At 48.2% G+C, this 17,600-nt stretch overlaps 1 protein-coding gene across 18 annotated transcripts in view; it reads left to right on the top strand.

The window, feature by feature from the left end:
* ADGRB2 (adhesion G protein-coupled receptor B2) overlaps positions 1–17,600 on the top strand; it is a 1,191,470-nt gene that overhangs the window by 839,267 nt on the left and 334,603 nt on the right. For all 18 annotated transcript variants that reach the window (XM_069223314.1, XM_069223308.1, XM_069223306.1 and 15 more), the window contains 3 exons: positions 12,875–13,021; positions 13,326–13,401; positions 16,385–16,487. In XM_069223314.1, the coding sequence (XP_069079415.1) occupies positions 12,875–13,021; positions 13,326–13,401; positions 16,385–16,487 (326 nt within the window). The remainder of the gene's footprint in view (positions 1–12,874; positions 13,022–13,325; positions 13,402–16,384; positions 16,488–17,600) is intronic.

Here is a 17,600-nt window from a genome sequence, read left to right as displayed (position 1 = left end):
CAGGGGTTTGTGACCTTTTAACAACGGCATATTACAACACCCACGGGTTGATGAATCAGAGCCTGTGTTAAACTTCAGTTTCATGAGGCATTGTGTCCCCGAGGTAAGGCTCCTCGCAGTACATCAGAAGTAAAGATAAGTAAGGGCCCACTCAAAAGAGTTCTTGATTAGCTGAGTAAATTTAAAGGATTTATTACAAACATGTAAAAGATGTAGTACAGAATTTATAAATGTAAATACATAATGTCATATTACAGAGTAGTACAAAATCAGAAATACTCCAAGTCCCAAGTGGGCAGTGCAATCAGTGGAAAAAGGGACAGCATCCCTAACAGCACATAAATCTTAAGGAAAGCCTTCTGGCTCACCCACTAAAGTGAGGGTTTATATACAGTATTTTCTCCTATTAAATCAGTAAAATTGCAAAATCATTGCAATTTTATTTAATACTATAGTTCCTTGTCCCCTGAATACTATCCCGTTACATGAATGTTGATTCTACCCACTCTAGGCTAATGTCATCAGGAGATGGTAAGACAAACTAGATACATGAACAACAGGACATAATTGTGAATGAATAGAGCACAGTGAGCTAGCAGAAGGTCTTTGAGGATAGTTACATCATTGTGACCATGCTAGAAAGATTTCATCGAGAACAGCAAGAATGTCAATAAAAATAAACAAACATGACTGTGCTTGTCTGTGTGCTGCAGAAATGAGGAACACTGAAATGTGCAGGGGAGAGCATTCTTTTTGAAAAACATTGCGACTAGGCCTAAATTGATGCCTAATTAATGAGGATCAAGAAAACATAGTTCTACGTTTATAGGAAAATTGTTTCAGCTACAGTAGCTTTATAGCTGTGTATACTTGCACAGTCTAGGATAGAACCACATGCTGTACTTTGTTGATGCACAAAATATAAATGCACTAAAAGCTCTTAGAGTGCATGCATCACTGTGTATGCAGGTGCATACCGAATAATTTAGGCCCCATTTTAAAGAAATTGATTGCGCTCAGATACTTAGATTGGTAAATAAAACAATCATTTGCAGCGCAATGGGTCTCGCGTTTGCTCTAGTAAGAGCTATTTGCGTTGTAAATTCCGAACTGGACATTTCTCGCCACATAAATTGAAAATAAAAAGTAAAACAGAAGTTTGCTCCCAGTCAAATGTATTATCGGCAAAAATGTAATTATCCATGTAACAAAGTCGATGTGATGCAAAGCACTCGACTACTGCGATATCGCATGTGTAGGAAATAAATAGAAAAAAGTAGTCCAGAAACCCTATGGAAAACACAGAGGGGGTTATTACAAATTTGGAGGAGGTGTTAATGCGTCCCAAAAGTGACGGTAAAGTGACGGATATACCACCAGCCGTATTACGAGTCCATTATATCCTATGGAACTCGTAATACGGCTGGTGGTATATCCGTCACTTTACCGTCACTTTTGGGACGGTTTAACACCTCCTCCAAAGTTGTAGTAACCCCCAGAGTCTCGTATGTTTTCAGTAGTTGGCCGGTGCGCTCGAGGAGGGCTTAACACAAGAAAAGGAATGATGTATGCAAGCCTTCCACTAATAAAAGCAAGCCAATTTTAAAAGGCAAGCCCACAAACGAACCAGGCTCATAGGCATGCGGTGGGCGCGGTTACAAGCCCATAGAAAGATTACAGGAGGAACAGAGTGCTTTGCGCTCGACCCTAAAAAACATGTGTGCACATTCACTTTTTTGTAGAGTAGCGCCAGATAGCAAATGGCAGCTGACGGGTCTCAAAAAATGTAAATGTTCACAATGGAGGAGTAGGTAGGGAGAAGAATTGAGTAGGTGGAGATAATAATAAAGCCTGATTGGGGAGGAAAGGCAAAGCAGCTCACAAGGGAGAGAGCAAGAGGACCTCAAGAAAGAATCCCAACCCCAAATCCTTTCTCTTACACCTGACAGCCTTAGGGTGGTCACCCCTAAATATTTGCCTGCCTCCCTCCACTTTTGAGATACTGTTTTTGCTGGATTTTAGACTCTGCACAGTTTACCACTGCTAACAGTGCTAAAGTGCATATGTTCTCTCCCTTTAAAAATGGTAACATTGGATCACACCCAATTGGGCTATTTAATTTAATCATAAGTCCCTAGTAGAGTGCACTATGTGTGCCCAGGGCCTATAGATTAAAGGCTACTAGTGGGCCTGTCTGTCTCAGGACCAAAAAGACTTCTCTCCTGCAGCTCGAATCCCCGTGCGGCTAACATTCAACGCACCGCCAAGAACGGAAATTTCACCTCACGCTGAGTCCGGAATGACGCAGCCCGACTTCGCAACAGAAGATCGATGCAGCGCCAGCGACGCAACCGGAACTTCAACGCACAGCCCTACTGGATCGACGCAAGCCAACTCAGAACTTCGTGGCCCGACTTCCTGAGAGGAATCGACACAGCACCTGCCATGCAGACAAAAATTCCACGCATCACCTACCGGAATCGACGCAGCCACTGTGACTTCGCTCCGCAAGCCCAGGATTCCCCGCATCATCCCCGGGGCATCTGAAAACCCCACAACCCGAAGAGGATCCAAGTCTGCGTGCCGGAAATCGATGCAATGTCTTCCCAGCGTGGAAAATAACAACGCAAGTCTGTTTGCGAAGGGGCCAAACCGACGCACACTCACCCTTTTCCACGCGTCTCCTCCTCTGCTGTCCCTTGCGAGGATTTTTCAACATAGACCAGGTACTATGCCCTGCAAGAGACAATTGTTGTTTCTAGGAGAAGTTAAGAGACCTTTTTATTGCTTTTACAGTCATCTTTTAACTCTAATTACACTTGATATCACTTTCATTGATATCCCTACATTTGCTTATTTCATATTTAATTGTTTTGACCTGCATTTATTCATATAAATATTACATGTTTTTCTAAAGACTGTGTGGTGTATTTTTGTGGTGTTATATTGTGGTATTGTATGATTTATTGCACAAATACTTTACACATTACCTTCTAAGTTAAGCCTGACTGCTCAGTGCCAAGCTACCAGAGGGTGGGCACAGGATAATTTGGATTGTGTGTGACTTACCCTGACTAGAGTGAGGGTCCTTGCTTTGACAGGGGGTAACCTGACTGCCAACCAAAGACCCAATTTGTAACATTGGTGATCAGCTGTGAGGATAGGACTTGTATTTGTGCAGTGACATACAGTAGCTAAGTATTTCACTTCCTACCCACAGTTGAAGGTCAACTTGATTTTTATCTCTTTTTGCAAATTCGTTTTTCCTGACAATTTTCTAAACTTAAATCCTTACTCAACATGTCTCAGGCTGGGTCTCAAGCAGGAGATTTTGACCTGGTCCTGTTGGAGACATATACGGTCAAACAACTAAAAGGGTTCTGCAAGGAGATGAGTGTACCCACCCAAGGGGCATCCAGAAAGGAGGACTTTCAAGTGGCGCTGAGGGCCTGGGCAGAAGCCCATTTAGAGGATGATGCTAAGGAGGAGGAGCCAGAAGATAGCCCCTCAGAGGATTTCTTGCCATCAGTGGATGAAGTTACCACTGCGATTGTGCCCCCTGCCAGACCAGGGAGCAGTGTCTCTGATCAAGGCCTGACCACAGAGGAAAGGAGAGAGGAGAGGGAGTTCCAATTGCAAATGGCAAGACTGAAAATTGAAGCTCAACAAGAGGAAAGGAGAGGAGAGAGAGAAACGTAAGCAGCTGAGAGAGCCTTGGCTGAAAAGAAACTTTTGTTGGCTCATGAACTGAGTCTCAAGGAGCTGGATCTTAAGGCGAAGTAGTCTGAGTCCAGCAGTAATGGTGGCAGCATACAGGCAGGACCTGCTGGAGAAAAGAAGGTTTGTATACCCAAAAATGTGGTGCCCAGTTATGTGGTGGGAGATGACATAGATAAATGGCTAGCTGCCTGTGAAGTTGCACTAAGGGCTCAGGAGGTTCCTGAAGGGCAATGGGGTACAGCTATGTGGAGTTATGTGCCAGCACTGGGGAGGGACACACTTCTCACACTGGACCGAAAGGGTCAAAACACATATCCACTTCAGAAAGCCATTTTACTTGCCAAGTTTGGGTTGACTCCTGAGAAATACTGTCAGAGGTTCAGGGACAGCACCAAACAGTCCACACAAACATGGGTAGATTTCTTTGACCTTTTCCAATATGGCAGTGAATGGATGGGTGCGGGGCTGCAAAGTAGATGATTACACAGGATTCTATAATTTGATTCTGAGTTTTACAGAGTTGCGCCAGCACCTAGTAGACAGTAAGCTGACTGATCACAGGAAGCTTGCTGAGGAGGCCGGATCTCTGGACTAGCACCAGAGTGTCCAGAAAGGTATCTGGGGGGGGGGGACACCCACAAAGGTGGTCAGGGTTCCCAGCAGAAGAAAGAAGGGGGAAAAAAACTTAAAAACAAGGAGTTCTCAAAAGGCCCCCAAAATAGTTCCCAAGGGAATAGTGGTAACCAGTCCCGGTCTGATTCCAAAAGGAGATGTTTTACTGACCACAAGACAGGGAGGTTTGTATCCAAATGTGCAGAGTGCAATAAGTATGGGCACTCTGAGTGCGACCCCAAGTGTCCCAAGAGGGCACAGCCCCCCAAAGGAGGGCAGACACCTGGGTTAGCTAGTGTAGCGCTCGGGGAGGAGATGGTCCCAGAAAGTTTTAGGGAGCAGATAGAGGTAACCCTAGTGTCATTGGGGGATGCAGAGATGGTGCCAAAAACCCACATGCCTGCCAATACTTCCAAGTATAGACAGTGGGTCACCAACAATGGGCAAAGGGTGGAGGCTCTGCGTGACACAGGAGCCAGCATAACTAATGTCAAGGGTCAGCTGGTGTCAGCAGAGCAGGTCCTCCCTAATACATTTCACCAAGTCATAGTTGCCGACAATCGTGAGAGCCACCTACCGGTAGCTCTGGTTCCCTTCAAGTGGGGGGTGGTCTCTCGTACTTTGAAAGTAGCTGTGAGTCCTGCCATTCCGGTAGATTGTCTGATAGGCAACGACCTTGAGCACAATACCTGGAAGGAGGTAGAGCTAAGGTCTCACTTGGAGATGTTAGGATTTTCTGAGTGTTCTGCATGACCACACGGTCCATGGCTGCCCGGGAGGGAAGTGAAGGGCATCTGGAGCCTCGAACAATGGCCCAGACAACTGCCAAGAGGAGGGGCAAGGGGCACAGGAAACCGGTCCCAGAAGTTCCCGCAGTGGTTGACGGGGTTCCTGATGAGGAGGCCCCTGAGCCAACTGGGTAAGACATTGCCGTCCTGGGTGACCTACCTGTGCTTGCTGGCTGGCAAGTTGAGGGTCGGCCCACCAGGGAGGAATTCTGCAAGGCACAGAAAGAATGTCCCACTCTAGAGGGCATGAGGAAGCAAGCCTCAGCCCAGGCAGCAGGTGAAGCCTCTGGCGATCACCACATATACTGGGCGAATGATCTCCTCTACAGTGAGCCTAAGGTTCTGGCCATTGGGGCAGCGCGTGCGCTGGTGGTGACCCAGTGTTACCGAACCTTCCTACTAGGTCTGGCTCACGACATTCCCAAGCAGGACATCTGGGGCAAGACAAGACCTTTGCCAGGCTTGCCACACACTTCTATTGGCCCGAATGAGGACAAACTCAGATGCGTTCTGTAGGTCCTGACCTACCTGCCAGGCCAGTGGTAAAACAGGAAAAAGGTTTAAGGTCCCCCGATTCCACTTCCTGTCAGAGGCACTAACTTCATGTCTGCATACATGAAAGTCTATGTGGGATGCATGTGGTGTAACCTACAAGTTCACCACACCCTATCACCCCCAATCTAATGGCCATGTGGAGAGATTCAACAAGACCTTGAAAGGCATGATCACTGGCCTCCCTGAGGCCCTGAGGCGTAAGTGGGATGTCCTCTTACCATGTCTTCTCTTTGCTTACAGAGAGGTACCCCAGAAGGGGGTAGGGTTCAGTCCCTTTGAGCTTCTCTATGGGTACCCTGTCAAGGGACCCTTCAGCATTGTAAAGGAGGGGTTGGAGAAAGCTCCAAAGGCACCCCCTCAGGATGTGGTCAGCTACATGCTGGCCCTCCACAACCAGATGCACCGCTTCTGGAAAACAGCCAAAAGTAACCTTGAGGCCAGTCAAGAGGTAATGAAGTGCTGTTATGACTAGAAGGCCACCCTGGTAGAGTTTCATCCTGGAGACAAAGTGTGGGTCATGGAGCCAGTAGAGCCTAGAGCTCTCCAGGACCGCTGGTCTGGCCCATTTGAAGTGAAGGAGCGGAAAGGGGAGGCCACTTACCTCATGGACCTCCGATCCCCTAGGAACACCCTAAGGGTGCTCCATGTCAACCGACTGAAGCCTCACATTGAGAGGTCTGAAGTCAACATGCTTCTGGTGACAGATGAAGGTATGGAGGAGGAGAGTGAACCTCTCCCCGACCTCCTCGCTGCCAAGGAAGATGATGGGTCAGTGGAGGGTGTCATTCTCTCTGACTCCCTGACTCTAGACCAGAGAGGAGGCTGCTACCAGTTACTGGAACAGTACTCCTCCCTGTTTTCCCTCACCCCTGGATTCACACAATTGTGTGCCAATGATACTGACACAGGAGGCAGACCCCCTGTAAAGAACAAAACGTACAGGTTGTCAGACAAGGTGATGGCCAGCATCAAAGAGGAAGTCTCCAAGATGTTGGCTCTTGGGGTTATTGAGAAGTCTAGTAGTCCCTGGGCCAGCCCTGTAGTGCTGGTCCCCAAGGCTGCTGCCCCTGGTGCCAAGCCAGAACTTCGGTTCTGCGTGGACTACCGGGGTCTAAATTCAGTCACATGGACTGACGCTCACCCCATCCCCTGAGCTGATGAGCTCGTAGACAGACTAGGCGCTGCCATAGTCCTCAGTTCTTTTGTTCTCACATCAGGGTACTGGCAGATCGCCTTGACTGAGGGGGCTAAAGAGAGATCGGCATTTCCCACACCTGAGGCCATTAACAATTCTGGGTGATGCCCTTTGGGTTGAAAAATGCCCCAACTACCTTTCAACGGTTGGTTAACTGGGTCCTAGCTGGAAACGATGCCTTCTGCGCTGCCTACCTGGACGACATTGCCGTCTACAGTGACAGCTGGGAGGAACACCTGCTTCACCTCAGGGAGGTGCTTCAGGCTCTGCAACAGGCAGGCCTGACCATCAATGCCAATAAGTGCCAGATTGGGAAGGGTTCCGTGGTGTACTTGGGACACCTAGTAGGTGGTGGCAAGGTGCAGCCACTGCAGGCCAAGATTGAAACTATCAAGGCCTGGCAACCACCTAGAGCCCAAGCAGAGGTGAGAGCCTTCTTAGGCCTCACTGGATATTATCGCAGATTTGTCAAGGGCTATGGAACCATGATGACACCCTTGACAGAACTCACATCCAAAAAGCAACCTAGGTTGGTGAATTGGACGCAGACTTGTCAGAAAGCCTTTGACTCCCTGAAGGAAGCCATGTGCATGGCCCCATGCTCAAGTCTCCTGACTACTCCAAGGAATTTATCGTGCAGACACGCTTCAGAGCATGGCATAGGGGCGGTCCTAGCACAGTTAAATGAGGAGGGCCTAGCCCAACAAGTAGTCTTTATTAGCAGAAGACTATTACCACGGGAACAGAGGTGGAGTGCTATTGAAAGAGAAGCATTTGCTGTGGTCTGGGCACTGAAGAAGCTGAGGCCATACCTGTTTGGGACTCACTTCTGAGTTCAGACAGACCACAGGCCCCTCAGATGGCTCGTGCAGATTCGGGGTGAGAATCCTAAACTCTTGAGGTGGTCCATTTCCCTACAGGGGATGGACTTTACGGTGGAGCATCACCCAGGGATTGAACACGCCAATGCTGATGGTCTCTCCTGATACTTCCACCTTAGCGATGAGAGCTCCCAGGAGGTTGGATAGCTCTCCCCACTTTCAACTGGGGGGGAACACATGTTAGACCTGACGCCTTACGGTGGTCACCCCTAACTTTTTGCCTGCCTCCCTCCATATTGAGATACTGTTTTTGCTGGTTTTTAGACTCTGCGCACTTTACCACTGCTAACCAGTGCTAAAGTGCATATGCTCTCTCCCTTTAAACATGGTAACATTGGATCACACCCAATTGGGCTATTTAATTTACTTATAAGACCCTAGTAGAGTGCACTATATGTGCCCAGGGCCTATAGATTAAAAGCTACTAGTAGGCCTGCAGCACTGATTGTGCTTCCCACTTCGGTAGCCCCTTAACCTTGTCTCAGGCCTGCCATTGCGAGGCCTGTGTGTGCAGTTTCACTGCCAATTCGACTTGTCATTTAAAAGTACTTGCCAAGCCTAAAACTCCCCCTACATGTAAGTCACCCCTAAGGTGTGCCCTAGGTAACCCCTAGAGCAGGGTGCTGTGTAGGTAAAAGACAGGACATTTATCTGTGTAGTTTACATGTCCTGGTAGTGTAAAACTCCTAAATTCGTTTTTACACTACTGTGAGGCCTGCTCCCTTTATAGGCTAACATTGGGGCTGCTCTCATACATTGTTTCAGTGGTAGCTGCTGATCTGAAAGGAGTAAGAGGGTCATATTTAGTATGGCCAGAATGGTAATACTAAATTCTGCAGACTGGTGAAGTTGGATTTAATATTATTATTTTAGAAATGCCACATTTAGAAAGTGAGCATTTCTCTGCACTTAAATCTTTCTGTGCCTTATAATCCACGTCTGGATGGGTTTAGTTGACAGCTCCTTGTGCATTTACTCAGACACACCCCAAACACAGGATACTCAGCCTCACTTGCATACATCTGCATTTTGAATGGGTCCTCCTGGGCTGGGAGGGTGGAGGTCTTGCTCTCACACAGAGGACTGCCACAACCGCTACTAGGACCCTGGCAGACAGGATTCAACTAAAAGGGGACCTGGTGCACTTCTGAGCCACTCTTTCAAGTCTCCCCCACTTCAAAGGCATATTTGGGTGTAAAAACAGGGTCTCTGCCCTACCACCTCAGACACTTCCTGGAGAAGATGCCTGAACCAGCACCTGCACGCTGACAAGAATAACTGCCTGGCTGCCTAAAGGACTCACCTGACTGCTTTCTGAAGAGGACTGCTGCCTTGCTGTTGCCCTGCTGTCTTGCTACTCTCTTGCTTTGCTGCAGAAGTGCTCTCCGAGGGCTATGGATAGAGCTTGCCCCCTGTTCCCTGAAGTCTCAGGACCAAAAAGGCTTCTCTCCTGCAGCTAAAATCCCTGTGTGGCGAAAATTTGACGCACTGCCTGCCAAGAGCAACTCATGGCCCGCTCGCAGTGAAAATTTCACCACACGCCGAGTCCAGAACGATACAGCCTTACTTTGCAATAGAAGATTGACGCAGCGCCAGCGATGTGTCCGGAACTTCAACGCACAGCCCTACAGGATTGACGCAAGCCGACTCGGAACAACGCCACCTGACTTCCTGAGAAGAATCGACGTAGCACCTGTCATGTGGAAGAAAATTCCACGCATCGCCTATGGAATCGACGGAGCCGCTGTGACTTCGCTCCGCAAGCCCAGGACTCCCCGTATCCTCCCCGGGGCGTCTGAAAACCACGCAACCCGAAGAGGATCCAAGTCCGCCCACCGCAAATCGATGCAACATCTTCCCAGCGTGGAAAACAATGACGCAAGTCCGTGTGCGAAGGGACGAAACCGACGCACACTCACCGTTTTCCACGCATCTCCTCCTCTGCGGTCCCTTGTGAGGATTTTTCAACGCAAACCAGGCACTTTGCCCTGCAAGAGACACTTGTTGTTTCTAGGAGAACTTAAGACATTTTTTATTGCTTTTACAGTAATCTTTTAACTCTAAAGACACTTGATATCACTTTCATTGATATCCCTACATTTGTTTATTTCATCTTTAATTGTTTTGACCTGCATTTATTTCGATAAATATTACATTTTTCTAAACACTGTGTGGTGTATTTTTGTGGTGTTACATTGTGGTATTGTATGATTGATTGCACACATAATTTACACATTGCCTTCTAAGTTAAGCCTGACTGCTCAGTGCCAAGCTACCAGAGGGTGGGCACAGGATAATTTGGGTTGTGTGTGACTACCCTGACTAGAGTGAGGGTCCTTGCTTAGACAGGGGGTAACCTGACTGCCAACCAAAGACCCCATTTCTAACGCTTTCCATTTTGCATCACATATAATCTGCTCTATCCGAAGTTATAAAAAAGCAACTCCACGTTGCCCAGCACAATTACTGTCTGAGAGTAAGGCCCTCATTCCAACTCTGGCGGTCTCTGACCGCCAGGGCGGAGGGCAGCAGAAGCACCGCCAACAGGCTGGCGGTGCTTCCAGGGCTATTCTGACCGCCGCGGTCAGACAAGGGGAACCGGAGGTTTCCCGCCGGTTTTCCCCTGGCCCAGGGAATCCACCATGGCGGCGCTGCTTGCAGCGCCGCCATGGGGATTCCGACCCCCTTCCCGCCACCCTGTTTCTGGCGGTTTTCACCGCCAGAACCAGGATGGCGGGAACGGGTGTCGTGGGGCCCCTGGGGGCCCCTGCACTGCCCATGCCACTGGCATGGGCAGTGCAGGGGCCCCCTAACAGGGCCCCATACAGATTTTCACTGTCTGCTTTGCAGACAGTGAAAATCGCGACGGGTGCCACTGCACCCGTCGCACCCCTGCAACTCCGCCGGCTCCATTCGGAGCCGGCTTCCTCGTTGCAGGGGCTTTCCCGCTGGGCCGGCGGGCGGCCTTTTGGCGGTCGCCCGCCGGCCCAGTGGGAAAGCCAGAATGGCCCCCGCGGTCTTTTGACCGCGGAGCGGCCATTCGGCAGTGACCGCATGGCGGGCCCGCGGTCAGAATGACCGCCTAAGTGTTTTAACCAAATCACCTCAGGACACACTTCGCATTGAGTCCGGAGAGGACAGATGCATCTTGTGCTTGAGACCCATGTAGTCAACAAAACAAACCCTGACTTAGCCATCCCATGGATGGCTATATTAAGTTTGGAACTCTATTCCTCCTTCCATCTACATTATACCCCCTGTCTCCCTCAGAGGAAAGATTAAGGGCCAGATGTATGATGCTTTTTGCATGGCGCAAACAGCGAAATTCGCTGTTTGCGCCATGCAAAAAGCACATCGCGATGCTCATTCTCATTTTGCGAGTCGGTAACCTGGTTACCGACTCACAAAATGGGAATGCGACTCGCAAATAGGACGGGGTGTTCCCCTTCTCTATTTGCAATTCGCATCGCGATGTAGAATTGCTTTGTGACTGCGAACGCGGTCGCAAAGCAATTCGCAGTTAGCACCCATTTCAAATGGGTGCTAACCCATTCGCAGAAGGGAAGGGGGTCCCCATGGGACCTCTTCCCCTTTGTGAATGGCCCTGAAAACATTTTTTCAGAGCAGGCAGTGGTCCTATGGACCACTGCCTGCTCTGAAAAAATGAAACATAAACGTTTCATTTTTTCGTTTGTGTTGCAACTCGTTTTCCTTTAAGGAAAACGGGCTGCAATACATAAAAAAACTGCTTTATTAAAAAGCAGTCACAGACATGGTGGTCTGCTGTCTCCAGCAGGCCACCATCCCTGTGAGTGCTGCGAATCGGAAGGGGGTCGCAAATTGCGACCCACCTCATCAATATTAATGAGGTGGGTCTTTGCGACCCCCTTCCAATTCGCAGATGGTGTCAGGGACACCATCCAGCATCCGGGTTTGCGACTCTCAAATTGCGAGTCGCTCAGACTCGCAATTTGAGAGTTGCAAATTCGGATTTTGCTACATCTGGCCCTACTGCTCATTCAACGCTACCCCCTCTTTGTCTTCCTGCTTCCGAATTCTGTTCTCCCTAACGTACTGGATTATTTCTGGCCTTTAATAATTATTTTTCTATTACACCAGGGACCAGCTGTGTTTTATTCAGGTCTTTGCAAATATTTTTTTTGTTCAGGTTCATCTACTTCTTCTTGTAATATATTTCTGATGTACAAACTAATTTTATTTGCCCTTCTCTGTAACTCTTGTTTGATCCAATTGACAGAGCCATATATGCTTTTTGCTTATGGTTGCTATCCTTTGAGTTGTTATTATGTTCTTCGTAAAGCATTTTGATGTCTCTGTATCCTTTATGCACAGTATAAAAATGCATACAAAATTTGAATCGTATAATCGGGTTATTGTCCCATGCTGTAGAATACTAAGGCGGTAATTCTGACCGCGGCGGTAGCCGCCCGCCTTGCGGTCACTGCCATTTGGCCGCTCCGCGGTCAAAAGACCGCGGATGCCATTCTGGCTTTCCCGCTGGGCCGGGGGCGCCCGCCAAAGGAGCGCCGGCCGGCCCAGCGGAAAAGGCCCTGGTCCTCCCAAATGGAGCCGGCGGTGTTGCAGGGGTGCGACGGGTGCAGTTGCACCCATCGCGATTTTCACTGTCTGCTATGCAGACAGTGAAAATCATGCTGGGGCCCTGTTAGGGGGCCCCTGCACTGCCCTTGCCAGTGGCATGGGCAGTGCAGGGGCCCCCAGGGGCCCCACGACACCCGTTTCCGCCATCCTGTTCCTGGTGGTAAAAAACGCCAGAAACAGGATGGCGGGAAGGGGGTCGGAATCCCCATGGCGGCGCTGCTTGCAGCGCCACCATGGAGGATTCTCCCAGCCGGGGGAAATCCGGCGGGAAACCGCCGGACCCGGCTGGGCGACCGCAGCTTTACAGCCACGGTCGGAATCCCAAATGAAGCACCGCCAGCCTGTTGGCGGTGCTTCCGTGGTCATCAACCCTGGCGGTCGATGACCGCCAGGGTTGGAATGACCCCCTAAGTTATTTCAAAGAGATTAAAAATTATGTTTCAAAACTCACCTTATCCACCACGCCATTTCTAATCTGCTGTCCCTCAAACTCCTTTTTTCAGTTATTAGCATTCAAAGAGAACCTGTGTCCGCTGTATCGAGTGATATCAACTTCCCAATGAAGGGCCGAAGAGGAATGAATGACTGGGCACGCAACTCAGAGGATAAACTCTTCATCCCGAAGGAGGTCCTCTCTCTCTCATCTACAGGTATGAAGATGTAACCCTTCTTCCAGTCATCCTTTTACTTCTCCTCAGCTTTTCACATGGTTACTCACTTTTAGTTTGTATTTATTTACACATACATTATCTCTATTTCATATTTGCCTCCTGGATTCCTACCTCCTCAAGTCTGTAATTTCTCTTCATCTCTTCCTCTCTAATTTATCATTTCTCTCCACGACGTATGTAGCATGCTTAATGAAACACTTTTCAAGATAATTCTGTTACAAATAATTGCCAAGACCTATATTTCTTCAGTCATGTTTTTACTGTTTGTTCCCTTTCTCGGTAGAGTTGGATGAGTCTGCATTCTTTGTCATTGGCGCTATCCTGTATCGCACGCTGGGGCTAATATTGCCTCCCCCCAAGTGAGTATATTTGCCTACTTTGGCACTGAGGCATAGATGGTCCAGTCTTCTTTTGGTTGTTCATCATAGTATTTACAGGGGAGCTGATTCTACTTGTTTAAAAACGAGTGCTCATCCACACCACTACAAACTGAGACACCCCTTCCTCTGTCTAGATGACTTGTGTATGCTGCAGCAAAAGGAGTTGGTGCTACATTAATCAATCAATCAATCAATTAGTGATTTGTTAAGCGCGCTACTCACCCGGAAGGGTCTCAAGGCACTGGGGGTGAGGGTTCTACTGCTCGAAGAGCCAGGTCTTGAGGTGCTTCCTGAAGGTCAGGAGATCCTGGGTCAGATGTAGGTTGATGGGGAGGGAGTTCCAGGTTTTGCTGGCAAGGTGGGAGAAGGATCTGCCGCCGGATGTGGTACGGTGAATGTGGAGGATGGTTGTGAGGGCGAGGTTGGCGGAGCAGAGCTGGCATGTAGGGATTTGGAAGTTGAGACGCTCGTTGAGGTAGGCCGGTCGTAGAGGGCTTTGTGAGCGTTGATCAGGAGCTTGAAGACGATCCTTTTGTTGACGGGGAGCCAGTGGAGGTCTCTGAGATAGGCTGAGATGTGTTCATGGCGAGGGAGGTTGAGGATGAGTCGTGCTGAGGCGTTCTGGATGCGCTGGAGTTTCTTCTGGAGCTTGGCCATTGTTCCTGCGTAGAGGGCATTGCCATAGTCCAGTCTGCTACTGACGAGGGCATGGGTGACCGTTCTTCTGGTTTCCACTGCGATCCATCTGAAGGTCTTGCGGAGCATGTGAAGGGTGTTGTAGCATGAGGATGAGATGGCGTTGACTTGCTGGGTCATGGAGAGCGAAGAGTCCAGTATGAAGCTGAGGTTGCGTGTGTGGGTGGTGGGCTTTGGAGCCAACCCCAGGGTGGCAGCCTACCAGGAGTCGTCCCATGCTGATCTGTTGGGGCTGAAGAGGATGATCTCAGTCTTCTCTGAGTTTAGCTTGAGGCAGCTTTCTTTCATCCAGTTAGCGATGGCATGAAGTCCGGTGTGGAGGTTGTTCTTAGCAGTTTCATGGTCCTTCGTGAGAGAGAGGATGAGCTGAGTGTCGTCTGCGTAGGAGATGATGTTGAGGCCATGGAATCAGACGATGTTGGTGAGCGGAGCCATGTAGTCATTGAAGAGGGTGGGGCTGAGTGAGGATCCCTGGGGAACTCCACAGACGGTCTTGGTGGCCTTGGACAGGAACGGGGGAAGGCGGGCTCTCTGGGTTCTTCCGGAGAGGAAGGAGGTGAGGCAGTCCAGGGCTCTGTGTTGAATTCCGGCATCGGAAAGGCGTGTGCGAAGGGTGTGGTGACAGACGGTGTCGAAAGCTGCAGAAAGGTCAAAGAGGATGAGGGCAACAGTTTCCCCTTTGTCGAACCTGCTCCTGATGTCGTCGGTGCAGGTGATAAGGGCGGTCTCGGTGCTGTGGTTCTTGCGGAATCCGGACTGGGAGACGTCGAGTAGGCTGTTGTCCTCTAAGAAGTGGGATAGTTGGTTGTTGACTACCTTCTCGATGACCTGATGGAAGTGATATTGGCTTCTGCACAACACCACGTTAAAGGGAGGTGCCCCTTAAACGCCTACACGAGTGCCTGCTTGTCCTTGACGTTATACAGAGGCATTATTTTATTTATTTTTATATTGCATTGTATTGATGCAGAGTACCACACAAAGAGTCTTCCTGCCGTCCTTCCTTTTGAATGCTTGTGCAGAGTACCACAGAGCAAGAGCTTCATAACACCGCATAGCTACTTCTATGTATACAGTCACAAAATGATCTAACCCTGTTACACGTAAATGAGTACTTTGAAGTGTTGTGCTCGTCTCTTTTTGTGTGCCTAAATATATACCGCACAAGGAGCACCACGACTTGCCAGTGTGTCATTGTGCATACGTTATTTTACTCCTGCTTCACACGGGAATACTTTTTTAATTATCTTTGCTTTAAGAAGTACCACACTAAAACATGTCCTGATAGATTTCTAAGAATTACCAGGGTTTGGCTTAGGTAGTCCTGTTATGGACGTTTGATGCAGAAACATGACATTTCTGGAATTCTGTACGTGCGATAAATGCTTGCAGATAATGTTTTAAAAACAGGCGTTTTACGTGGAGTAGTTGTGTCGCTGACATAACCTCCACTTTCTCTTATCTGAATAGATTAACATTTGAACTGCTAACTAAAGAAATCGGAGATGTATTATTTTTTTCAGGACCTAGCAGTTGAAATGTTGTGTCTTGGATTTTTCTTACACCGGACTGACAGATGGTTTCAATATTGCCCTCAGACTACTCGTATGAAAATATAGATGATGCTTGAACTCGGCTATTCCTTTAGTGAGATCCGTATAGTGTGTTGTTAGCCCGAACTTCAGTACACGCGTTTGAATGCGTTTGTGAGTAAAGATGTCTCTGTCTTAGTTATCTGGACTAGAACTAATGCAGGGGATGTGGAGTGCTGGGGGAGTGGAGAAATTCCTTAACAATATGACTGCTTTAAAATAGAGGAGCAGTTAAATAAATCAGACGAGCCTCTCTCCATTGTGACTTGGATTCTGTGTATGGCTCGAAGGTGCATGTGTGCGAAGCAGAGCGGATAGATGTCTCCCTCTACTTAGCGATTTGGAGAGTTTATACCTCTGTCTGCTGTGTAACGTTGCCACTGGGAGTATATAAATCACCAGCGGTGATCCCTACTGGTGATGCGTGCCTGGGTGATGCTGAGGCGCTGTTATGTGTTCTAGATTAATCAATGGAAACGCGTAAAAATAAACTCCTGCCATTAGTGTCCCCAAACTAAACCCCAAACACTTCAATGCGGAGGCATGCAGACTCTGTGTATCCCTCCGGCCTTCTTACCTCGTGCACTGTTCTGTCGCCCAGTCTCTCTCACACCTGCACGCGATTGTTGTTTTGATCTGCCACATCTGTAATATGTGTTTTCTTCTCGTCCTAGAAATTCGTTGGCTGTGAGTTCCAAAGTGCTCACGGTGACAGTCAGGCCTCCAACCAAACCTGCTGAGCCTGTGATAATGGTGGAGCTCTCCCTTATTTTTAATGTGAGTACATTTTCCTGTAGCAGCTTTAATGTTATCATTTTTACAGGATAACTCAGTTCATCACTGTCAAGCCTGAGCGTCCTGAAGTCACAGTGGTATAGGAGTCAGAAGTGCCAGGCATGTTTTCCCATGCCTCTTTGGAGGGCTGCTAATTGCTTCACTGACAAAATTCCTCAATTTTGTACAGCTGCTTTTCTCAATTGTTCAAGAAAATATCCTTATTGAGGTCACACTACATGTGCATGTGGTGTCTGTGATCAGAACAGACCCATTAGGATGTGACTCCTGAACACCCATGCATCCAAATGCCATCAGAGAGAGGGAGGTCGAGTTATTTTCAGTAAGGCTTTCAGAGATAGCTCACAGGGATACACCAAAGTGCTCCCCTTCTTCTTTTCTCGGAGTTATTTTTCGTGACAGGGAAAGATCTTCCAAGTGATTTTCAAGCAAAAAACACTATAATGAGGGGAAATCCATTTCCTTGAGGACATTTTCTTGTTCTCAGGATCATTGAGAGTCACAACACTAGGCTTTTCCCCATTGTCTGAGCTGCAGGGATGAAGCTTGGTCAGCATGATTGTGTGGGCGGTGTGTTCTTGTGAGCTTCAGAATTTCCAACAATATAATGTGAAAATGTATTATTCCACCAGTAGGGCACATGAGAGGGACTTTAGGGGCAATGAAAAGGAAGTGGAGGAGGATTTACATGGGTAAGAAGTGAGAGTAATCACACTATTTTGTAAAATAACCAACTTTTTTTAAGACTTCCAAAACCAAAAGAGTGTGTGTGTGATTTTGTCTGTGTATGTAAAAAGCCTTAGTTGAAATGAACTGACACCTAACCATATCCAAATGAAACACCTGCACCCAACTATTTGCCAGAACATATATTTATAACAGGGGTCTAACACCCCAAATGCCCCCCCGGATTTACCTCACTGCTGAGCTGATTCCAGCATTGAAAAATATTCAATTGGAATTCCCTGTGCAAGTGGAGGCCTTCAGCAGGTCTTACTGGATATCTTTAGGATTTCCCAGTTACTCTGTGGGTTTAGCTATTCTGATGGCGCTGATCCTGATACAAATTTCTCTGTACATTCACAGGCTCTACTC

The sequence above is a fragment of the Pleurodeles waltl genome, chromosome 3_1 (assembly GCF_031143425.1).
Source record: "Pleurodeles waltl isolate 20211129_DDA chromosome 3_1, aPleWal1.hap1.20221129, whole genome shotgun sequence".
Taxonomy (NCBI): Eukaryota; Metazoa; Chordata; class Amphibia; order Caudata; family Salamandridae; genus Pleurodeles; species Pleurodeles waltl.
The sequence above is the reverse complement of the archived record's forward strand: the minus strand, read 5'-3'. Positions and strand labels throughout refer to the sequence as shown.